The sequence below is a fragment of the Pongo pygmaeus genome, chromosome 12 (assembly GCF_028885625.2).
Source record: "Pongo pygmaeus isolate AG05252 chromosome 12, NHGRI_mPonPyg2-v2.0_pri, whole genome shotgun sequence".
Lineage (NCBI taxonomy): Eukaryota > Metazoa > Chordata > Mammalia > Primates > Hominidae > Pongo > Pongo pygmaeus.
In genome coordinates, this window is record NC_072385.2 from 29445627 (window position 1) to 29471099 (window position 25473).

Here is a 25473-nt window from a genome sequence, read left to right on the forward strand (position 1 = left end):
CTTCTTGGGAAAGCTGCCTGCAACTATTTAGTTTTCAATGTCTTCCAATAGCTGCTCCATGCATTCCGTACTGTCTCCCGGCTGGACTCCATGCAGGAAGCCTGTCTCCTCCACAGTGTGCACTCACTCAGGTCATTGCTCAGTTTTATTGTTGGCATTTGTTTGCCTTAATTTTTCAGACTGGCTTCCTAGAGGTTGCTTCTTGTCTGCATAGTTTGTCAGTCAAACATCAGTTAAAGCCAATATGGCTTCCACCATCTGCTGCTGGATCTATGTGCAATGGCACATAGATTGCCCCGGGCCATTTGCCCGGGCCATTTGCAAGGGTGTTCTGGCTTTTACTTCCTAACACTGGCACCGGCACAGACACAGGCTGTGTGCCCTGGGCATATGGACATGGCTTGGGTTTGCTCTAATCTCTGCCAGCTATGAGCCTTCAGTCCGTTTGGATAGTGTGGAGTTTACTAAGCTCCCTCTGGCTCTCCCCCCTCCTGGAGCTCCCTCTTACATCCCTGACTAATCTGCAGGTCATTTGCTTGTCTCCAAAGGCCCAGAGCCTCAGGCTAGGAGTCAGTGGCCTTTCTTCCTCCTGGTCACTGATATGACCACCTTAACTAGCCATGCTGCAAATTAAAACCTTCCTCACTCTTGCCTCTAGCTCCTGCAGCGAGGTGGCAGGGGAGCTTATTTCCACAGGCTGCCCTGCTGGGGGCCACTGTGTGTGTTATCAACAGCTGGGGTAAATGGGGGTAGCAGCCTGGGCAAAGATGCCACGGACACAGGCTGGTCTTATCCAAGGCTCACTTTAATTCTTTTTTTTTTCTTTTGAGACAGGGTCTGTCTCACTCTGTTGCTCAGGTTGGAGTGCAGTGGTGTGATCACAGCTCACTGCATCCTCAATCTCCTGGGCTCAAATGATTCTCCTGTCTTAGGCTCCCATGTAGCTGGGACCACAAGTGTGCACCACCATGCCTTTTTTGATTTTTTTTGTAGAGACGGGGGTCTCACCACATTACCCAGGCTGTTTTTGAACTCCTGAGCTCAAGTGGTCCTTCTGCTTCAGCCTCCCAAAGTGCTGTGGTTACAGGCATGAGCCACCATGCCCGGCCAGCTTTCATTCTTAAACACATCCCCATTTGTGCTGTGCCTTTGGTAAAATTACAGAATGCTAAATGGTTTGTCCAGCTACCTTTTGGAAAGATTTGTTGACCTCCTCACTTCATCATGCTAGAAGTGGGAACTTTGATTACTCTTTAAAGAATCTGAAGATGAAGGGAAGACCAACACATAATTTGAGAGAATGTCAAGACTGAGAAAGGTTTCTGTAGCATGGTGCATGCATGTGTGTGTGCGTGTGTGTGTAGGGAGAGGCAAAGGGTTCTGACAAGAGGAAGAGGCTGAGGAAGCAGGCTTATCTCCACAACGTGCTGCTGCCACCCAGTCATAGGGTCTTTTGCAGCAATTCTAGTCCTGATCTCACAAACCTCATACCCTAACTACTGTCCCCCTAATTGGGGTCCCTCCTCAGAGCTTTCCTAAGGCTCCCTAACTTTTCCCCTCACCTCGGTTGAGACCTCCATGGTTTGGACTTGTTGGTTTTGCCTTGCTCTTCCCTTGATAAATACACCGTTTATTCCGGTTCAGCCCTTGGAACTTTAAACCTTAACCTAAGCCTCCTGCACCCCACTATATTAGCCCAAGCCTAGAGTATCAGATCTGGATATTTGGGTAAAGATGCAGACAAATTTTGAATTGGAAAAGAACTTAATTCATTACTAAAAGATGACCTTGATAGCTATATGGGAAACAAGAATGTATCGGGAAGTTAATCCTTTGCTCACACTACACCTGGTGCATGTAATTCCATCTCTGAGTTTTCCCCTTATTATTATTATTATATTTTGAGATGGAGTCTCACTTTATTGCCTAGGCTGGTGTGCAATGGCACAATCTTGGCTCACTGCAACCTCCGCCTCCTGAGTTCAAGCGATTCTCCTGCCTCAGCCTCCCGAGTAGCTGAGGTTACAGGTGTGTACCACCACGTCTGGGTAACTTTTCTATTTTTAGTACAGACAGGTTTTCCCATGTTGGCCAGGCTGTTCTTGAACTCCTGACCTTGTGATCTGCCCACCTCAGCCTCCCAAAGTGCTGGGAATATAGGCATAAGCCACAGCGCGCACTCTATCTTTTGGTTATTAATCCCTTATCAGATAGATAGTTTGCAGCTAATTTCTCCCCTTCTGTGGGTTTTCCCTTCACTTTTTTCCCTTATTGTTCAAAGCCAAGCTCAAGTCCTGCCCCTTTGGGAAAACTTCCTTGACCACTCTATTACAGAGTGTTCGCTTTTTCTATCCTTGGAGTTCCTATCACATTACTATCCCGTTCCTCTGGCATCAATCATCTATTATGTCCTATCTTTCCTTGTATTATTCCCTTTTTTGTGGTTGCAATAGTACGGTGGGATAAAGGGCTCTTGCCTGGAGAGGCTTGGCAGGACTCTGTATGGTAGAATGGCTTTGATGAAACCTCCACCATCCAGGATCTGATTCTTAGCTGACAAGACACTGTGTTGTCAGTATCCCAAAAGCCAACCAATGTCTGACAATTAATCAATCAGCAGATATTTATTGACTGCCTCTGCCATGTCAGGTGCTGTGCTAGGCATAGGTCCATGTTAGCCACCCATCTCCAACTTCATCTCTCGCACCAGAGCTTAATCTCAACTAAATGGGAATTCTCACCATTCTCTTATCACACCAGGCTCTTCTTACAGGTGGGTCTCTTTGCCTAAAAAGCCCACTCACCCCTCCGCCCCACCCTCCGCCCTTTCCCCTTTCTCCCTCTGGAAAGCTGCTTCCATGTCTTTCAAACCCCAGTGCAGCCATCACCACCTTTGGGAAATCTTTGCAGATGCCCTACAATCACCCAGTCTCTCTGAGCAATCTCTGTATCCCATTCATATATATATATATATATATATATATATATATTTTTTTTTTTTTTTTTTTTTTTTTTTGAGATGGAGTCTCGCTCTGTCACCCAGGCTGGAGTGCACTGGTGCAATTGCAGCTCACTGCAACCTCTGCCTCCTGGTTTCAAGCGATTCTCTTGCCTCAGCCTCCTGAGTAGTTGGGACTACAGGTGCCCACCACCACACCCAGCTAATTTTTGTATTTTTAGTAGAGACGGGATTTCACCATATTGGTGAGGCTGGTCTTGAACTCCTGATCTCAGATGATCTGCCTGCCTCGGCCTCTCAAAGTGCTGGGATTACAGGCATGAGCTACCATGCCTGGCCTCCCATTCATATTTCTAACATTGATTCTTACCACGTTATATGCTGATGATTTTTCTTTTTTTTTAGAAAGGTCTCACTTTGTCGCCCAGGCTGGAGTACAGTGGTATGATCATGGCTCACGGCAGCCTCAACGTCCTGGGCTCAGGGGATTCTTCCACCTCAGCCTCCCGAGTAGCTGGGACTACAGGTGCATGCTACCACACCTGGCTAATTTTTTGTATTTTTAGTAGAGATGGGGTTTCATTGTGTTGCTCAGGCTGGTTTTGAACTCCTGGACTCAAGCCATCTGCCTGCCTAGGCCTCCCAAAGGGCTGGGACTACAGGTGTGAGCCACCGTGCCTGGCCTCTGATGCACTTCTTTTTTTTGTGGTCCTCAACCTTTTTGGCACCATGGACCAGTTTCATGGAAAGCAATTTTTCCACAGTTGGTGGTGGTGGAGATGGTTTCAGGATGATTCAAGCATATTACCTTTATTGTGTACTTTACTTCTATTATTACATTGTAATATATAATAATTACACAACTCACTATAAGGTAGAATCTGTGGGGGTCCTGAGCTTGTTTTCCCGCAACTAGATGGTCCCGTCTGAGGGTGATGGGAGACAGTGACAGATCATCAGACATCAGATTCTCATAAAGAGCACCCAACCTAGATCCCTCACATGCACAGTTCACAATAGGGTTTGTACCCCTATAAGAATCTGATGCCCCCGATGATTTGACAGGAGGCAGATGGTGATGCAAGTGATAAGGAGAGGTTGTAAATACAGAGGAAGCTTCACTTAGGGACCACTGCTCTAGTTGTTCTTTTTTTTTTTGAGACAGAGTTTCACTCTTGTTGCCCAGGCTGGAGCGCAATGGTGCGATCTCGGCTCTCTGCAATCTCCGCCTCCCGGGTTCAAGCGATTCTCCTGACTCAACCTCCCAAATAGCTGGGATTACAGGCATGTGCCACCATGCCTGGCTAATTTTGTATTTTTAGTAGAAACAGGGTTTCTCCATATTGGTCAGGCTAGTCTCGAATTCCCGACCTCAGGTGATCTGCCTGCCTCGGCCTCCCAAAGTGCTGGGATTACAGGTGTGAGCCATCTCGCCTGGCCAGAATGTCACTAATTTTTATTGCAAGGGTAAATGGCTTCTGAGATCTAAAATTTTACCAGGCAGGGTGACTGGCTCATTAGAGTGAAGGCTTTACTTTTAACTCTACTAAGTTAGAATTTGTGATAATTAAGACAGGAGCTGCTTAAAAGCAGCTAAAGCTCAGCATGGCTCCATCTGTGGGGAAAATTTTGCCAAAAAATTATGAAAACAATATTGTAGCATATGCATTTGATTTAACAGAGCACGTTCAAAAAATAAAGTTACCATTTCCTATTATTATAGAATTTTGGCAAGCTGAAAACACAATCTGAAGAGTCCCCTTTCTCTACAAAAAAAAAAGCTCCAAACAAAAAATTTAAAAACCATTTCCATAACATTTCAATATATTCCCTCCATCTTTTCAAAAGGCCATTTTGCACATACTTATGATCATGTATAGTATTTTAGATCCTGCTTTTACTATTATAAGTATTTCCCAAGTAGATTTTTTTAATTTTTTTTTCAGACAGGGTCTCGCTGTCACCCAGGCTGGAGTGCAGCAGTGCGATCATAGCTCACTGCAGCCTTGACCTGGGCTCAAGCCATCCTCAGCCTCCAGAGTAGCTGGTCACCATAGGCATGTGCCACCATGCCTAACTTTTTGATTTTTTGTAGAGACGGGGTCTCACCACCACACCTGCCTAGTTTTTAATTTTTGTAGAACTGGGGTCTTGCTATGTTGCCCAGGCTTGTCTTGGAACTCCTGGGCTCAAGCAGTCCTTCTGCCGTGGCCTGGGATGCCCACTCCCTATCCTCCTTCCCCACCTGGCCAACTTCTGTTCATCTCTCAAGATCCAGCTCCTCTAGGAAGCCTCCCCTCTCCTCCCCTCCCTGGGCTCCTGCCACTATGGTCTAGCATGCTCTGTGCTCACCCCATCCAACACTTCCCACAGGGAGATGTAATGACCTGTCTCACCTCCACAGGGAAGGAAATGGAATGCAAGACTCAGACAGAGCCCCCAGGATTCTCTACATTTAAGGTGGATGCAGAGCCAGGCGGACCAAGCCCTGGAAGAGGAATGCCCTGGTAGTGGGTGTCTTAACAACACACTGCGCACAGTGACTCAGGGCCTGCTGAATTGTTTATTAAGCTGTATATCTCCTTTCTTTTTTTTTTTTTTTTGAGATGGAGTCTTTCTTACTCTGTCACCCAGGCTGGAGTGCAATGGCACAGTCTCAGCTCACTGAAACCTCTGCCTCCTGGATTCAAGTGATTCTACTGCCTCAGCCTCCCAAGTAGCTGGGACTACAGGTGCACACCACCACGCCCTACTAATTTTTGTATCTTTAGTAGAGATGAGGTTTCACTGTGTTGGCCAGGCTGGTCTCAAACTCCTGACCTCAAGTGATCCACTGGCCTCGGCCTCCCAAAGTGCTGGGATTACAGGTGTGAGCCACTGTGCCTGGCCTGTTATCTCCTTTCTTAAGAATAAGAAAAATAAAAAAAAAAACCCAGCATTTACATTGAATAGAGGGAAGACTACACCATTGTTCTAAATGGTTCAAAATTTGGCTTATCTATAGTAACCAGGTCATTTTATTCATTTACTTGTTTCTATTATATATTCATGAATACTTCAATTTTCATATGTATTTCACATATATACCATTCAAATTAAACAATATACAACAGGTTATTGTTAACAATTATTAACATTTATTAAGCACCAAGAATATACTGTGATGGTTGCTGTATGAAAACATAATTATCGATATAGTATCCCTGCCATTGAGCTTACAATCTAAAATGAAACACAAGGCTATGAGCCTACCTAAAAACTTCCTTAACTTAGAAATGGCTACTTTGGCAAATGAGTGAGGCAAATTACCTATTATTCAGGTGCAGTGCTAATAAGGCTTTGAGTATGATCCAAAGAATGTTTTACTTGTACCCATTTTTCCCGATTATATTACACTTGCTAAGAAAAACAGTACTTAGAATTTTGGCATGAACAATGAATTATTTCAAATTGTCTTGTAGGACTTTAAACAAAGAGATGCTTACTGGCCTAAGTTTTCCAGCAGCCAGGGAAAGCCCTATTAAAAATATTATGAACTAGACCAAGTTTCTCTTTTAATCCACTTAAACAGTTTTTTTTTTTTTTTTTGAGACGGAGTCTTGCTCTGTCGCCCAGGCTGGAGTGCAGTGGCGCGATCTCGGCTCACTGCCAAGATCCGTCTCCTGGGTTCAAGCCATTCTCCTGCCTCAGCCTCCCGAGTAGCTGGAACTACAGGTGCCCGCCACCACGCCTGGCTAATGTTTTTTTGTATTTTTAGTAGAGACGGGGTTTCACCGTGTTAGCCGGGAAAGTCTCGATCTCCGGACCTCATGATCTGCCCCTCTCAGCCTCCCAAAGTGCTGGGATTACAGGAGTCAGCCACCACACCCAGCCCAGGTACACTTTTTAAACTTCTTCCTCTTCTCCTATACCTAAGGGCTCCAATGATACTACTTATCAGGGAAGAAAGTACTGTATCTAGATAAACTACCCTTAAGTATTACAGGCTTAGCAAGTTGAATTTCTAGAAAATACTCATGCATAGTTTATTTTTATTTTTTATTTTTATTTTTTTTGAGATGGAGTCTTGCTCTGTTGCCCAGGCTGGAGTGCAGTGGCGCAATCTTGGCTCACTGCAAGCTCTGCCTCCCGGGTTCCTGCCATTCTCCTGCCTCAGCCTCCTGAGTAGCTGGGACTACAGGTGCCCGCCACCACGCCCGGCTAATTTTTTTGTAGTAGTGATGGGGTTTTGGTGTTAGCCAGGATGATCTTGATCTCCTGACCTCGTGATCCACCTGCCTCAACCTCCCAAAGTGCTGGGATTACAGGTGTGAGCCACCGCACCTGTCCACTAATTCATATTTTAAAAGAGGACTGAGCAAAGACAGCAATGGAACCTCTGGCTACAGGAGATGCCTGGCTATGCCTGATATGTAAACAAACACAAGCAGTCGAGTTCAGGCCATGCATCTTCAAAGTGATGAAGAATATATGTAAATGCTTGTTTTTCTCCTCCATATTTCTCATGTAGAGGTGTATGAGAATTTAGCATCAAGACTCTATACTGCAAACCCTGTCCTATGTTGCCTATATTCATAGTATAACATTTAATAAATACTCCCAAGTTTGTCATTGCTGGTCACATATTAGCTGACAAAGGCACACTGAAGGGACTTTGATTCTTGCGGTCAAATGCAAAGATTGTTTTAAACTACTGAACACATACAATCTTAAACTATGTGATGATTATTTTCAATCATTTATGATAATTTTTATTCTGAAAGATTACTAAAAAAATTGGTTGTAGGGTATCTGAAAACAGAAATAGAATGTACTCTATAAAGTACATGCACAGAATTTTTAAAAATGCAGGCATACAAATATTTAATGGCAGAGTGGTAATAACCTGAGACTTTTTAAAAATGGGAAAACAATATTTCAGCAATTTTTGGAAAAAAAAATATTTTCCCTAAGAAGTCTCTCTTGGCAACTTTCTTTTTAAGTAACAAAGCAGCAGCAACATTTTTAAATGTTCATAAAGCTTGCTTTCCATTAACAAGTTTATTAAGGAAGAGTGGTCCTGAAACTTCAGGATAAAACTTTTGATAAAAATAGAATCACTAATTTTGACCTAAAACAGACACTAAAACACCCCTCCTTCCAATTTAAGAGTGTCATTTATACCTCCTACTTATAGTAAATAAATCCAATTAATTATAAGATTTGAAATGGAAAATCTGAAACATATCAACATCATTTTCTTCTAATAAGATAACAGAAATTAACTTCAATGGATTTCCCCAAAAAGAGGAGAATAGAGTTTCTAAAAACTTAATTACAGCTGTGGTAAATGAATCTGGGTTTCCCAATCTCAGATCTCAATGCACTTAGTTTTAGTTGGTATTCTGTGAGATGGCTAGAATTTCTGATTTAAGTATGTAGTATGTATTTTTTTAAGGCAAGGCAAGTTTGAGTATGTATAAAGCATAGATATTAGCATGGTTATAAAGGCAATATGACTGACATACACATTCAGTTTTCTGAAGCAATACATTCCAAGCTACATACAACTTAATTTCATGTCCTATTCTAAGACTACATGCTTAACATTAAGCTTAGAAACATAATTGCTGTAATACATTAAAAATACTTCATTTTCCAATATTGTAAAGTATATTTCCAAATACCTGGTAGAAATTTTTTTGCACAAAAATTTAAAAGACATCCTACTAGCTAGCTATTACTACTGTGTTAAGTAATCATTTGAAGGAAGAATTCACAAGGAGAGCAGGTTATAAAACTAAGCATAATAATTATTGCATTTAACTAAAAAAGAATCAAGTAGTTCTGAATTACACTTGTTTTCTGTCTTAGCAATGTGCATATTCACTTTATAGCTACTAGTTTGATAAATATACTAAAGATTGTATAAGATTTGTTTTTCTTGTTTTTGTTTTTCTTGGGTGGTTATTTTTCTTTTCTGTGTCCTTCCCCAACAGCAGTTGGAATTTTCTTTTGAATACAAAGTAAATTAATGTTTATACTGTTTTTTCACCTGAGTCATGTAAAAGGTGGCTCCCTTCATTTTAAAAAGTCATATGTAATTTTGGGGGGCCTTAATTAAAATTTAACATTTAACCACGTGGTTTTTTTTTTGTAGACAGTCTACATGTCAACAAATGGATAAGGGTTAACAAAGGCAAATACTGACTTCATCTGTGTTTTAAACACGATTATATGAATTTTTCTTTTTTAATTAAAAAAATGACATAAAACCATTCATACAGGTCCTCTTCTCTCTCACCTGCTTTGAGATATAGCTTTAAATATGGGTAGATCAAGACAAGTAATGTTGGTAATCTCTTATCTTGCATAGAAAAGAAAAAATAAAGGAACTTATTTCCTTCCTAAGGTCTCAGCTAGTTTCTTAAGTCTTTTCTTCAGCTCCAATGGAAATTTCTCATAGCACTTCTTACAGACTGGCTTCATGTCGAACTCCACAAACTTATTCCTAAAGATAATAATTATAAAAAAAAAGAAATTAGTGGAAACATATTCAACAAAGATATATAAATGATGTGAAGTAATTGTACCGAACTAAACGAAGGCCACTAGGTGATGATATTATATTCATGTTAGTAAAAAACCATAATTCTAACCTCAATTCTTATTGTGATATACATATAAAAATTTAGTATCATTTGAAAAAAAAGTCCTATAAATTTGTTCTATACATCCATCTGTGTAACATAGACTGTAGATTACATTTCATTCAGTACTAAGTAAATAGGAAATCTAATGTAAATATAATTTACTTAAATACAGTCAATCACTTTTTTTTTTTTTTTTTGGAAACAGAGCCTCGACTGTCACCCAGGCTGGAGTGCAGTGGTGATCACAGCTCGCTGCAGCCTCTAACTCCTGGACTCAAGCCATCCTTCCCACCTCAGCCTCCTGAACAGCTGGGACACAGGTGCATACTACTATGCCTGGCTAACTTAAAAATTTTTTTTGTAGAGACAGGGTCCTGCCGTATTGCCTAGGATGGTAATCACATTTTAGAATACCTCAAAGATAAATTTATCTAAAGGAAAGAATCATATTTTTATAATGTGAATGATTTCTTTATTGGAGGCAACATGATCTTAGTACTTTAAACTAGGTAGCCATGAGGTTTAATTAATTTTAAATTATAAGGGGTTATTTTGGTTATCTGACAGAAAGGTTGGAAGAAAGTTTTTAATCACTCTTAACATAAATGTAACCAGATCACCTGTGGTTGTATTGTAAGCTGTAGCTATTTGAAGAACTCAACTATTCTTTTGAAAAGCTAGAGCAATACACATTATTAATTTATTTTTAAAATGGTCCTGGAGAAGACAACTTTTCAGAGAGCCTCCTGACCATCTGTAATGCATTTCCAACAGGTAACCACAGGAGCTTATTACTGTTGAAATCCACAGTGTTTAATTTTGAATTGAGTAAATATACAACTTGGTAACTTGTTCATTGTCTGTGAAATTATATTCAGGTAGCATTTGTGAAATAAATCTAGTGGTATATTGCTATCTATGACAAAAATTATAAAATCTGCTGATATTTTTACTGCATTTAAACATTGTATTAAACTAGACTTTGCTTCAAGATCATTTTAAAGGACAATGTTAGTAACACAGGAAATTCCTAAACACATATTTAAAACGAAAAATCTTCTATTTTAAAACACCACACTGGGAATTATTTTACGGCTTTTCTCCCAAGGTCATCTTAGAGCAAAAGCTATTAAAACTGCCATTTTTTTGATAAAAGAAAAAAAATTATTCCTGTTTTCAGACAGACTACCTTAGCAAGCTTTCCAGTTTTAATCTTTTTTATATTATTTTTTTTTTGAGACAGAGTCTCACTCTGTCGCCCAGGGTGGAATGCAGTGGCACGATCTCGGCTCACTGCAACCTCTGCCTCTCAGGTTCAAGCAATTCTCCTGTCTTGGTCTCATGAGTAGCTGGGATTACAGGCACCCGCCACCATGCCTGGCTAATTTTTTTGTATTTTTAGTAGAGATGGGGTTTCACCATGTTGCCCAGGCTGATCTCAAGTGATCTGCTGCCTTGGCATCTCAAAGTGCTGGGATCACAGGCGTGAGCCACCATGCCCAGCTTCATTGTTTTAATCTTACATTTACATTTAATTCCTCTTTATAGAAGGAAACATGTAAACTGAAACAAAATATTTTTAGAGCTCCAAACACGATGGTAACTATGAGGGAAAACTGGAACAATCATGCTAGTAATTCAAGAGAATTTCAAAGATTGAAATACTTCTCATAAAAATCAGGAATAAAAAAAGAGTTTGAAGACACTGAGGAAATGAATTCATAAACAGTAGCATATGGGTATTGTATGAATGCATATTTGAACATCACAGAAGAAGATGTCTTATGTAAACCGGATGGACTTTGCTTAGATATGAAACATGCTGAAAGATTTTTTGTTTTTTGAGACAGAGTCTCACTCTGTTGCCCAAGCTGGAGTGCAGTGGCAGTCATGGCTCACTGCAGCAGCCTCAGCCTCCTGAGTAGCTGGGACTATAGGTATGGGCCACCACGCCTGGCTAATTTGTTTATTTTTTTTGACGGATGGGGTCTAGGCATGTTGTCCAGGCTGGTCTCAAAATCCTGGGCTCAGGCAATCCTTCCACTCTGGCTTCCTAAAGTGCTGGGAATATAGGCGTGAGCCACCATGCCTGGCCATGTTGAAATAATTTAATACATAACTTAGAATATATGCATTTTAAAAAATATCAAACAACACTTATAATTTATCAATTAAATGATGTGGCAAGGAAACCAAAAATCAGGATTTTAAAAGCTACAGTTAATCAGACAAAAATTCTTTAAAATGTTTTCCAGGGTCTATTACGAGATTAGAATTCTTCCCTTTGAATCCATTTTTTAAAAAAATGAAAGAAATGTATACCATATGGTGTTTAAAAAATGAAGTGAGTGAGTGAGTCTACAGAGTAAGTCAAGTACATGACCACAAAATTGTATTAAGTATGGGGTGTATTCATTTAATTTTCATAATTTTAGCAGTTATGCAAAAGGACCAATTCTACATAGGACAAACACTTGAATTTCAATCTCTGATGACTACAAATACATGCCCAAAAGTTGCAGGGGGGGAGGAAAGCAAAAGACAGAAACAGAATAAAGCTGGAAACTACGTCAGGCAAATTTGCCTCCTGTTTTATTGCTAAATAAGATAGCTACAAAGATAACAACCTACATCCCTCCCTCATCATTTGCCCACAAGAAAACTCCTTATGGAAAAAGGACAGACACAACTCAAAGTCATCCTTTGAGGCTCACCTGAGACAAATGCATAACTGATTGCTTCCTCTACCCTATTGTTCATGTAAAAATGTAGGTTCACTGAGCCAGACACAATTGTGTATTCATTGGAAGGCTGATCAAGGACTCAAAAGAATGCAACCTTTTGTCTCTCATCTACTTCTGGCCTGGAAACCCCCTACTTCGAATTGTTCTGCCTTACTGGACCGAACCAATGTACATCTTACATATATTGATTGATGTCTCATGTCTCCCTGAAATGTATAAAAGCAAGGTGTACCCCGACCACCCCGGGGCGCATGTTGTCAGGACCTCCTGAGGCTGTGTCATGGGTGTGTCATTAACTTTGGCAAAATACACGTTCTAAATTGAATAAGACTTGTCTCAGATACTTTTTGGTTTACAGCAATGATGACAATCATGATGTAGCACTAGAGACAACTAAAGGGCTCAGAATCTTTCTCATGTCCCCGTCCTCTCAGGGCCGTGTGCCACCCACCAAAACCAAGAGACTGTGAAATAAAATCTACAGAACAAGCACAAGGCACACTGATGGACAGTCACGGAACCAGCAGCGATAAACAAAATGCAGCAGAGACACCAAGTAACAACCATAAATAATGATATCCAAGAGTCAGTGAGTGCTTCCTATCACATCCCTTAATCCTTCCCATGGCTTCTGAGATAGGTGTTAGTTACAAATGAAGAAACTGAGCCACAAAGAGACTGAATAACTACTAAGGAGGTGGTGGAGTCAAGATTTAAACCTAGGCACTCTGAGTCCAGAGCCTATGTTGTTAATCCCTATGTGAGAAAATGGTAAACATAATTACTGGGAAGCACAATGGTTAGCCAGAAAAGATTAGGGAGTGGGTACCAGATAGGACTGGAAGCAGGGGACCAAATCTTTCTACTTTGAACCCTAAAAATCTCAGAGGATAGGTCAAGAACTCAAAGGCTGTGGGCTACAGATCCTGCCCAGGCCCAAAGCCTATGGCTGACGAAACAAGGGAACGACCATATTTAAATAAGAAAGGAACAACCTCATGGTTTAAAATTTTTCCTTTCAATTTATCTACATTCTTGGTGAGACCCAGAGCTGGGGCAAGAACCTGGCCAATGTCCTATGCCTTCTATAAAAGATTATTTCTTTTTTTGTAGGAAGTAAAGAGGAGTTCACATTACTGCCCTGTAGCTCTTTCATCTCTCTTTAAAACCCCAAAAGCCTTCTGGAGGCGTGGAAGTTACATCTGCATTACTTATCCATGTCATTCTAGGTGGAATCATGTCTAACAGGTGAGTAAAGCATTTGCGAACTGAACAATTAAAAGTGCAGCGAATAGCTCATTCCAGCATTTACACACTTTGCATAATGAGCCTCCTTTCCAGAAAAAATCTTGAACTCCATTTTCTTAAATGCAGATTTCCATCGAAGCCCTGGTGCTGTCTCTCTCCCCATCCCCGCTTCAGCTCCAGGTCAGAAGGTGATGGGGAGTTCAGGTCTATGGGTTTGTGCCCTGCGCTGGGAAGGGCTGTCCCCGCCTACTCTGCGATTCCAAAGGCTCTGTGGCTGCTTTGGTCCAGGTCTCGGTCAGACGCTGGTTAGGTGTCCGTCTCTCTGCCTGGCCACCTCAAGGTGGGGATTCGGTACTCAACCCTACCTGGCAGGAAGCCTGGTTATTCATGTCCCTCTCCGACCCTGCCCCGACTTCGCCAGGCTCACGGAGGCACCATCGCCTTCCATTATGTACAGTGCCCAGGGTCCCATCCAGCGCACCGGGCACGTCTGGTGGACCCGGATCCCAGTCCCGAGCGGTCGCGAGCACGTCCCAGTCCTCGTCGCCCCGCCGCCGCCTGAATGCCAGGCACCCTCGCGCTCCCCGCCGGGCGCTTACCTTCTCGTGGGCGGACACGGTGGCCAGGCAGCCCCAGACGCCGGCGTGGGCCAGGGAGCGGGCGGTGGCGGCGCGCAGTCTAGGGCCCGGGGGCGCACCGGCCGCCTGGCCGCCCTCGCGCCGGTAGGAGAACATCCCGGGCGGCGCGGGGGGCGGCCTGGCGCGGGCGGCGCCCGCCCGGGGCCGCAGGTGCGCGTCCTCCTTATGAGCCGAGGCGGGGAAGCTTTGCTGCCAGATGCTGCCCGAATCCTCCAGCAGCGCGGGCATAGCCTCCTCACTGGAGGCGCTGTCCAGCTCCTCGTCCATCTCGTTGGTGACGACCCAGGACACGGAGCTCACGATCAGGTAGCCCGCGGCCGGGGACAGCAGGGCGCTGCGGCACAGCAGCCAGGAGAGGCGGGTCCCCGGCCGCGCCGGCCGCCGGCCGCGGCGCACGGACATCTTGCAGGCGGCACGCCCGGCCGCCGGGGCCGCCAGTAGCGCTAGTGCCGGGGAGCCCGGCAGCGCCCCCCTGCGGCGGAAGCAAGGAGCCCGCGCCTCCTTCCCACCCCTGCAGGATCCCCGGGCGCGGTCCCTGGCGCGAGTCCCGGCGAATCCCTGCAGCCGCGCGCCAAGCTCAGAAGTCCAGGCTTGCAGAATACCAGGTTCCACGCACACGCCGCGCATCCTGCGGAGTCCTCCTGGCGCGCCAGGTCCCGGGATGGGTTCGTTTCCTGCAGGATGGCACAGGTTCCGCAGCCAGAGGGAGGGCGTTCAAATCCCGGCTTAATACACGCCTCTGCTCAACAGCTGTGAGACCTGCCAAGCTACTTAACCTGTCTGTGCCCATTTCCTTCATTAGGTGACAAAGATAATGTCTACCTCTTAAGGATGATGGATGGGACGGTTGAACGATTAATATTTGAAGAGGCTTGGAACAGTGTGTGGCATGGAGCAAACGTTCTACAGTGGTCCCTTGGTATCCGAGGGGTATTGGTTCCAGGACCCCCGTGGATACCAAAATCCAGAGATGCTGAAGTCCCTTATAAAAAAATAGTGCAGCATTTGCATATAACCCATGCACATCTTCCTTTAATATCTAAATTGCTTATAAAATGCCTAATACAATGTAAATACTATGTAAATTGTTGTTTACTGTATTGTTTAGGGAATAGAACAAGAAAGAAAGCCAATATATGTTCAGCACAGATGCAATCACCCTTTTTTATTTTTTATTTTTCTGATGAAGGGTCTTGCTCTGTCCTCCCAGGCTGGAGTGCAGTGGCACAATCACAGCTCACTGCAGCCTCAACTTCCCAGGCTCAGGTGATCCTCCTGCCTCAGCCTCCAAAAGTGCTGGGATTACAGGTGTGAACCACTGCGTCCAGCTTTTTTGTTCTTCAAATATTTTCAGCCTGTGGTTGGCTGGGAACCCACAGATACGAAGGGCTGACTGTATTTAGTTAGCTAGACACAAGCTAGGGATTGTTATCATCATCTTATTAGAGGAGAAAACTGAATAAATGGTGGAGGTAAGATTAGCACCAATTCCATCTGATGCCCATTCTCTTTCTCTGCAAGGACGATAACCCTTACACTTTGCTGTGTCAGGAGGGCATCGCAGCCAGTTCATCTAATAGCAGAATCAAATTATTTGCATTTAAGCTGAAACAAACTGACCGAGGCCACATGGACAAATACCGCCTTGGCCAAGCCCCTCCTCATTCCAGGTCATCAGAACTCCGGTCCAAGCCCTGGAAAGGAAAAATGCGGAGGAATATGGCAGGCTTTTGGCTGTTTTCTTTTCTTTTCCCTCCCTCCCTCCCCGCCTCCCTCTCCTTCCTTCCTTCCTTCCTTCCTTCCTTCCTTCCTTCCTTCCTTTCTTTCTTTCTTTCCTTCTTTCTTTCTTTCTTTCTTTCTTTCTTTCTTTCTTTCTTTCTTTCTTTCTTTCTTTCTTTCTTTCGTTCTTTCTCTCTTTCTTTCTTTCTCTTTCTTTCTTTCTCTCTTTCTCTCTTTCTTTCTTTTTTGAGACAGAATCCCGCTCTTTCTCCAGGCTGGAGCGCAATGGCACACTACAACCTCTGCCTCCCGGGTTCAAGCGATTTTTCTGCCTCAGTCCCCCGAGTACCTGGCACTGCAGGCGCCCGCCACCACACCCAGCGAATTTTTGTATTTTTAGTGGAGATGGGGTTTCACCATGTTGGCCAGGATGGTCTCGATCTATTGACCTCATGATTCACCCGCATCGGCCTCCCAAAGTGCTGGGATTACAGGCTTGAACCACCGCGCCCAGCCATGGCTATTTTCTTACTCCTGCCTCCTCATGGGAGAAGTGACCCATATGATGTATGAGTTTCGAGAGGCAAGCTTAACATGCTTTTCTCAGCCCCTGCAAAGCTATTCTTTTCTGAATGATCTGTTCACCCTTCTCTTCTGTCTTGCCTGAGCTGTCCTGCCCCTTCAGCAGGTGAGAGGTCGCCCCGCCCTGTCTGTGACTAAGGGAGTAAGTTCAGTTGCAGAACCTAATAGGAATCCTATTTGGTCAAAATTTCCCATTAGCTTTACTTCTATTACGCTTTCTGATTCTTGAGTTTTATTTCCCAAATTAGTTCCACACTCAGAGGGGATTTAAGAGGGTGATCAATAATCAGTCTTCAAACCCCATCACACAACTTGTGCCAGAACATAGTAAATGCTCCATTAATGACAGCAATTGTTGTTCGTTTTGGCCATTTACCCCTGAATATTCAACAGATCCCTCAAACTCAAATTTTGGAAGATAATTCTCCATGGATTTCCTGGTTTCCTGCAGAATCCAAATCTGTTTGAATAACCTTGAAAAGCTAGAGATAGTGTCTTTCTGGAGAGATTTAGGGATCTATTTTGCAGAGGCATCCCAGGTAGTAAAGATATGGGTAGGAATATTTTTATATATATATTGAAAATATATATATATATTTGAAAATCAAACTTATTTTCAAAATGATTGTACCAGTTTATACTGCTACTGTCAGAAGGTGAGAGTTACTGTTACAGCTCTACATTCTCATCAACACAGATTAGCGTTAGTTTTTTTTGCCCATTCCCCGCACCCTCCCATGCCAACCAAATCTGGCGGATGAGCAATGGTATCTCATTGTTATTTTAATTTGCATTTACCTAATGACTAATATGGTTGATCATTTTTCATGCATTTATTGCCCAGTTCGAAATCTTTTATAAAATGCCTGTTAATGTCTTTTGCCCATTTAAAAAAATGTGGTAAAAAGTGTAACATGAGATCTACCTAACAAGTGTACAGTACAGCATTGTTAACTATAAGAACACTGTTCTATAGCAAATCTCTAGAATTTTACCTTGCATAACTGAAACTCTTTATCCACTGAACAGCAACTCCCCATTTTCCCTTCCCCCAGCCCCTGGCAGCAGCCATTCTATTCTCTGTTTCTATGAGTTTGACTATTTTAGATACCTTATATAAGTGGAATTATACAGTATTTGTCCTTCTATGACTGGCTTACCTTACTTAGCATGATGTTCAAAATTCATCCATGTTATTCTTTTTAAAAGGTGAATAATATTCCATTGCATGTGTGAAAGGAAAATATCTTGGGCCCCCAAAATCAAAATCTGAGACACATCTCAGTTAATTTAGGATGTTTATTTTGCCAAGGTTGAAGATGCTCCCATGACACAGCCTCAGAAAGTCCTGACGACATGTGTCCAAGGTGGTCGGGGCACAGCCGGAGTTTATACATTTTAGGGAGACATGAGACATCAATCAATACATGTAAGAAGTACATTGGTTCAGTCTGGAAAGGCTGGACAACTTGAAGCAAAGGCAGGAAGACTTGAAGCGGGGAGGGAGTTTCCAGGTCACAGATAGGTGAAACAAAAACGGTTGCATTCATTTGAGTTTCTGATTAGCCTTCTGGGTTCACATATGTATATATCACATTTCCATTTTTTCTTTTTTTTTGAGTCAGGGTCTCACTCTGTTGCCAAGGCTGGGGTGCAGTGGCACGGTCATGGCTCACTGCAGCCTGGATTGCCTGGATTCAAGTGGTCCCCCATCCTCAGCCTCCTGAGAAGTTGGTACTACAGGCACACCACCATGCCTGGCTCACTTTTATTTTTTATTTTTTGTAGAGATGAGGTCTTACTATGTTGCCCAGGCTGATCTCGAACTCCTGAGCTCAAGCAATTCTCTGACTTCAGCCTCCCAAAGTGCTGGAATTACAGATGTGAGCCACTGCATCGAGCCCATATTTTCTTTCTCCATTCATCATTGATGGACATTTAGGTTGTTTCTGCCTTACAGTTATTGTGAATACTACTGCAATAAACATTTGAGTGTAAATACCTCTTAGAGATCCTGTCTTGAATTCTTTTGGGTAAATACCGATAAGTGTGATTGCTGAATCCTATGGTAGTTTGCTTTTAATGAACCTCCATATTGTTTCCCAAAACAGCTGCACTATTTTATATTCCCACCAATGATGCACAAGAGTTCTAATGTATCCACCTTCTCACCAACACCTGTTGTTATTTTTTATAATGGCCATTCTAATGGGTGTAAGGTGATATCATTGCAGGGTTTTTTTTTTAATTATTATTATTATTTCTTGTTTGTTCATTTTAGAGACAGAGTCTTACTCTTTTGCCCAAGCTGGAGTGAAGTGGTAATGATCATAGCTCACTGTAACCTCAAACTCCTGTGCTCAAGAGATCCTCTCTCCTTGGCTTCTGGAGTAGCTAGGACTATAGACAGGAACATGCCATCATGCCTGGCTAATTTTTATTTTTTATTTTTTTTGTAGAAATGGGGTCTTGCTATGTTGTCCAGGCTGGCCTTGAACTCCTGGACTCAAATGGTCCTCCCACCTTGGCCTTCTGTGGTGTGAGCCTCTGCACCCAGCCACTAAGTGGATTTTGATAGGAATTGAATTGAATTTGTAGATTCCTTTGGGTAGTATGAACAGTTTAACAAAATTATGTCTTCTGATTCATGAATATGGGATGTCTTTGCACTTATTTGTGTTGCCTATAATTTCTTTTATCAATATATTATATATTCTATATATATATTGAAGAGATTAAGGGACTTAAAATCATATATATATATATATAATTTAGTTAATGGCCATAAATTTGAAGTGTCTATATATATATAAATCATATATATGTATAGTATATATAATTTATATATATCGTATATATGATTTATATAGTGTATACATGATTTTAAATATATATACAGTGTATATATAGAGAATATATATGATTTTAAGTTCCTTAATCACTTCAGATTTATGGTCATTAACTTCAAGGGGGCATTAGCCCTGCCTGGTAGTACTCTCCTACTTCTCTGATTCATTTTCCTCCCCTTTTTAGGAGACTCTCACACCTTTCCTTTCTCCTACTTTCTTCAGGTCTCTTTTCAGATTACCCCTTGTGAGAGAGGTCTTGCTTGAATGCCCTATAAGAAGCAGCATCAGGCTGGGTGCGGTGGCTCACGCCTGTAATCCCAATACTTTGGGAGACAGAGGTGAGCAGATCACCTGAGGTCAGGAGTTCAAGACCAGCCTGGCCAACATGGCAAAACCCCGACTCTATCAAATAATACAAAAATTAGTTGAGCACATTGGCACACACCTGTAATCCCAGCTACTCGGGAAGCTGAGGCAGGAGAATTGCTTGAATCCGGGAGGCAGAGATTGCAGTGAGCCGAGATCACGCCATTGCACTCCAGCCTGGGCAATGGAGAGAGACTGTCAAAAAAAAAAAAAAAAAGAGAATCTCCATCCCCATAGTGAATTTTCACGATAATACTTATATCTACTTAAGATATTTTGCTTTTATTTGCTGATTAGCTCAGTGTCAGTCTTCCTGTACCAGGAACATAAGTTCAATAAAGAGCACAGATTTGTCTATTTTATTCATGGTTGAGAAAGTCATGCCCAGAGTGTAACGCTTTGACATGCTGAGTACTTTGAAGTAAAGGACAGTGGAAGAGCCTCAGAAGCAAAATCTCTTTCTGGCCTTTTCCTACCCTTCTTTCTCCTGCTCCCCCTCTCCCACAAGGCAGGCCATAGGAACTAGAATTTCTCTTCCCCAAGATGGATCACAGAAATTAGAACCCCTCTCCTTCAAAGCCAGCCATAAAGCCTAGAAATATGACTGTAACTCCCTCTGCCTTCCTGTATAGGAGCTGGCCGTAAAGAGGTCCTCGGATCCACCTTGTCCGAGAGTAGGTCATGAGACCTCATTCCAGAAGGGGTCCTGCCCCACACCTGGGGGAAGGGAATGACACACAGAAGGAGGAAGAAGACCCTGGACAGACAGGCCTTGCTGGGTTTCCCACTCGTCTATTACCATTAGATCATTCACTTTTTCTCCAATCACAATTCTTCATGGTTGTCCGTTCTTCACCGAGCATAAGCATGGAAATGGACAGATTTCCCTGAGTCTTTGAGTCTTTATTTATTTATTTATTTATTTATTTTTTTGAGACGGAGTCTCGCTCTGTCGCCCAGGCTGGAGTGCAGTGGTGCGATCTCGGCTCACTGCAACCTCTGCCTCCCGGGTTCACGCCATTCTCCTGCCTTAGCCTCCGGAGTAGCTGGGACTACAGGCGCCCGCCACCATGTCCGGCAAATTTTTTTTGTATTTTTAGTAGAGGCGGGGTTTCCCCATGTTAGCCAGGATGGTCTTGATCTCCTGACCTCGAGATCCACCTATCTCGGCCTCCCAAAGTGCTGGGATTACAGGCGTGGGCCACCGCGCTCGGCGAGTCTTTATTTAGGCTTTCATGTCACATAAAACTTTGATGGTACAGTTTGGATCTGTGTCCCCCGCCCATATCTCATGTCTAACTGTAATCCCCAACGTTGGAGGTGGGGCCTGCTGGGAGGTGATTGGATCATGGGGGTGAATATCCCCTTTGGTACTACTCACTAATAGTGAGTGAGTTCTCGTGAGATCTCATTGTTTAAAAGTGTATAGCACCTATCCTGCCCACTGCCTCCTGCTTCAGCCATGTAAGATGTGTCTGCTTCCCCTTCACCTTCTGCCATGATTGTAAGTTTCCTGTGGCCTCCCCAGAAGCCAAGCAGATGCCACCATGCTTCCTGTACAGCCTGTGGAACCACGAGCCAATTAAACCTCTTTTCTTTATAAATTACCCAGTCACGGGTATTTCTCTGTAGCAGTGTGAGAATGGCCTCATACATGGGATTAAATTTTAAATACATTTGTTATGCTTTTCTCTATTTCCTTTTGTTACAGGAGTGTTGGCCATGACGGTTATGGTGGGTGAGGAAAGGTATCACGGCTTTCCACCCATACAATCCCAAGTGTTTATACAGTACCCGGTAAAAGAAAAAATACATGACAAATACTTAATTTTGGAAAACGTCACTGTAAATTTTTGATCAGATATGTGTTTCTGAAAAATCTGTCTGCTGCCAGCATGTTAGTGGGCTTCCAACTTATCATCATGAGTGAACATTTATGTTCCAAGATACATGTGGGTGCAGCTATTATTACTGTGAAGAGAAATGTGATGTGCCTCTCTTTCTGTACTCACCATATTGACAATCAGTAATGTGCCCAAGAGGGATATCTGTCTGTACAGGTTCTCATTATTTTTCCTATTTCAAATTACTGTTTCAGAAAATCCTATTGCTTCTATGCATACTAATGGATCAAATGTTTGTTTCCTATCAAGTTAAGTTGCATGGAGGGCAGTGCCGTAATAATGTCACAATTGATGGGGGTGATTGATTGTGGAATCTGCAGGTGGCCAGGATCTCACTGCTGCTTGAGGATCCTGAGCAGGGCATTTCCACCTGGGAAGAGAGCAACTGGGATAATGATTTAGATGTTGTTTTGAGTGAGTTGAACTGGATAAGGTAGGTGGTAGAGTGATGTGGTTGACAACTCCAATTGTTTGACACCTCCCTGCATCCATACCCATTAGGAGTACCTTATCTTGCTAACTCTGAGTTTGGCAACATGACTTGCTTTGGTCAATGGTTCAAGACCACACTTGATGCAAAAGGAGGTGTGAAAACATGCTTGTGTGTTTCCACGTCTGCTCTCTTGGACTCCCTCCTGTCATGAGAACATGCATGAACTGGCCTGTTGAAGGAATGTGGGAACCACATGGAGGACAGCTGAGGCCATCCTAGACTAGCCAGCCCCCTACATACCTGTCAGGAACCTTGGAGGGCTGAGTGAGCCCAGCTGAGATTTGTCGAGTCCAGCCTAGAACAGCAGAACCAGCTACGCAAGCAAACTGCGGACTGGTGAGGAATAATACATAGACGGTGGTTGTTTTAAGCCATGAAGGATTAGTTTGTTATGCTGTAATAGTGAACTGATCCATGGTACAAGCAGAAAACAATCTTTGCAACCTGCTGTGTGGATTCTTTATGGCTCTTGAAGAAAAATCTAAGTTTGGGGTAGGGAATAGGGGGATTTCCTGTTCACATTCATGTTCGCTTTCAAGTAGTAGACCACCAGTTACTTTCAATCATAGGAACCATCTCTGTTCAGTAATTAAAATCTCAGCGTAATAATCAAAATGTCAAACTTCATGAAGGTTGACATCTTCTCCTCTCTCCTGCTAGCTGCTTTAGGATTTGAGGGCTGAGGTGGGTGAGACAGATGTGTTTGCATTCTTTTTCATTTTTCTCTTTGCTGGGCCTCATGTCTCAGCTCATCAAGGAAGGGGATTGGGAGTTAAAAATAAAGACTTGCCTATGAGGCAGGTGCAGCTCTGTTCTCACACCAGAGCTTGTTGGTCCTGGTGGTTTTCTTTCTTTCTTATCTCTTTCTTTCTCTCTCTCTCTCTTCTCTCTTTCTTTTTCTACTTTTTTTTTCCAGACAGGGCCTTGCTTTGTGGCCCAGGCTGTAGTGCAGTGGTACAATCATAGCTCACTGCAGCCTCAACCTCCTGGACTTAAGCTATCCTCCCACCTCAGCCTCCCAAGTAGCTGGGACTACAGGCACTAATCACTATGCCTGGCAATTTTTTATATTTTTTGTCAAGATGAGAGTTTCACCATGTTGCCCAGGCTGGTGACAAACTCCTGAGCTCAAGCAATCCAGCCACCTTGGCCTCCCAGGTGCTGGGATTACAGGTGTGAGCCACTGCACCTGGTGACTTTTCAAGCCCAGCTCGCTTCCTCTTGAAATCCTCTTGTGTGCTTTTTAACCTTTCTTCCATCAGGAAGCTCCAATCCACTCCCCATAAAGTGGGCAATGCCATTTATTTATTTATTTTTAAGACAGGGTCTTGCTCTGTCATCCAGGCTGAAGTGCAGTGGCATGATCATAGTTCACTGCAGTCTTGAACTGGGCTCAAGCAATCCTCCTGCCTCCTGAGTAGCTGAGACTACAGCTACATGCCACCACATCCAGCTGATTTTTTTCTTTTGTAGAGATAGGGTTCTCATTATGTTGCCCAGGCTGGTCTTGAACTCCTATGCTCAAGCAATCCTCTCACCTTCAGCTCCCAAAGTGTTGGGATTATAGGCATGAGCCACCGTGCCTGGTCACCTTGTATTTTTTAAGATACACTTTCATATATAACATATGCAGAAATGTAATCAAGTCAAATCACAAACTTCGTGACACATTTTCGCAAGGTGAACACACGACACTGTATGGCCAGCCCCCAGCCCAAGAATGGGAGCACCGTGAGGGTTCCTGGCATAGACTTCATGGAGTGGCAGCCTTGACAGCCATTTTTAGACCTGACATAAGCTGTTTGAAATCCAGTTCAATCCTGTCATCCTTGTCTTCAGTGAGACTTCTCCTCTCTGTGTGGTGTTTGCAATAGAGCCTGCTTGTTCCTCATCTCACTGATGCCAAATCCAGCTCATGCCACAGTTGCTGGCTGTGGGAAAAATCTAATGGTCAACACTGGAGTCATGTAAATGAGTTCCCTCTTTTATGTATGTTTTCTTTAAATGACTCAGATCCACAAGTCCCAAGGGAAAGCCTAAGGACTAGCACCCTGGGCCTTAATAAAGGCAGGTCCCACAGGCTCAACCACAGGCTGGCTGAGCTCCCTGCTGCCTCCAGTCTCCTCCTGGCCCTCCTAGTGATTCGGTGCCCCTAACCTCTCTGGGTCTGTGAGCAATAAACTTCTGCTTCTTGCATTTTCGTTTAACCAACACACCCAAACCTTATTCTCTCCCCCTCCCACTCCATCAGGGCTCTCCTAGACAGGCCCCAAGATCAAATAAGAAAGAAACCATAATAATACAAATCGCAACAGTCCCAGAAGTCCCTCCTCCTCTCTGCTATTACCCATCCACATCCCCTATCCTAACGTCTAACGCTACAGAGAAACAATGAAAATTGTTTTCTTTGGTAAACTTGAGCATTCAAGGACAGAATGCCCAGAATGACTTCTGCTAGCTCTTAGCTAATCAGTTTACCCCAAAACATGCAAACAAAATTCACCATTCCCACACTTACAGATCCTGTTGTCTCCTGTGTTCTGTGACTCAGTCCACCAACTGTCTACTTACTTATGAGCAAACACATGACATGCAAAGTCACCGAGCAGTGAGCAAAAGAATAAATATCTCTCTGACTCATTCTTTGACAAAGAACAACTCCTCCCAGATAGCCTGAGATAATATATTAAATGTAGTTGAAAAGGGCTCTTAAATATGATTACTTTTTTATCCATAAAGATGAGTAATTCTTAATGAATCTACAGACGTACAGCTCCTGTGGTTTTTAAAAAAATTTCCAAGCATTTGGGGAAATGTAATTCATTTCATAAGTAAATTTAATTCATTCCATATGTAAAGATACATGAAATTTAGTTCATTTCATATGTAATATGAGATCAATAAAATATTCTCTATTTTTTCCATGTATACCGGAAATCATGTGAAGCACGAATTTTAAAATTCCTTTTAAATATTATAATCAGTTACATAAAAGTGGATTTTCTGTAACAATGATCTATTCCTAGTTTCAGCAGTTTTTAGGATTTTGCTACAAAAAGAGAACTAAACAGTGATTCAAAGCAGGACATTGGCCTCTGCTGCAGACATTGTTGCATTCAAAATTCTCTCACTTTATGAAAATTGGGATAGTGAACCAAAGGTGTTTAATGGACCAGTGAATGAGTTTAACAGTGATATCATATTGATTTTTTTTCTGTTCATCACTGCCTGAGGGGATCTATCTACAAATTCTATTTTGATTGAGGCACCACCAAGGGGAGGAAAAATATCACCACTGGCATTTTACTGCTTGTACCAGTTGGTATTCTTTGAACTTTT

General features: G+C 42.9%; 1 protein-coding gene and 2 long non-coding RNA genes across 8 annotated transcripts in view; 1 reads left to right on the top strand and 2 right to left on the bottom strand.

Moving 5' to 3' along the window:
- The window catches only part of LOC129030882 (protein CREG2-like), a 76769-nt gene extending 61506 nt beyond the window's left edge, over positions 1 to 15263 (bottom strand). For 4 of the 5 annotated variants that reach the window (XR_010123223.1, XR_010123224.1, XR_010123225.1 and 1 more), the window contains exon 1: positions 14183 to 15263. Coding sequence is in view for 2 of the 5 variants with exons in the window: in XM_063649209.1 (XP_063505279.1) it covers positions 14183 to 14848 (666 nt within the window). In the remaining 3 variants the exon portion in view is untranslated. Of the gene's footprint in view, positions 1 to 6073; positions 9450 to 14182 lie in introns of those variants that run through there. The other variant, XM_054476732.2, reaches the window with a different exon arrangement.
- Positions 9795 to 13846, top strand: LOC134737847 (uncharacterized). Of its 2 annotated transcripts, XR_010123233.1 has the most exons (4): positions 9802 to 9911; positions 12770 to 12924; positions 13449 to 13583; positions 13710 to 13846. It is a non-coding gene; the product is annotated as an uncharacterized LOC134737847 (long non-coding RNA). The 2 variants fall into 2 exon arrangements; XR_010123232.1 differs by having other exon boundaries at positions 9795 to 12924.
- A 7232-nt stretch (positions 15264 to 22495) lies between the features above and the next one.
- LOC134737845 (uncharacterized) lies at positions 22496 to 24819 on the bottom strand. The gene is made up of 2 exons (XR_010123230.1): positions 24653 to 24819; positions 22496 to 24065 (listed from the first exon to the last, which is right to left on the bottom strand). It is a non-coding gene; the product is annotated as an uncharacterized LOC134737845 (long non-coding RNA).
- Between the last annotated feature and the right edge of the window lie 654 nt (positions 24820 to 25473).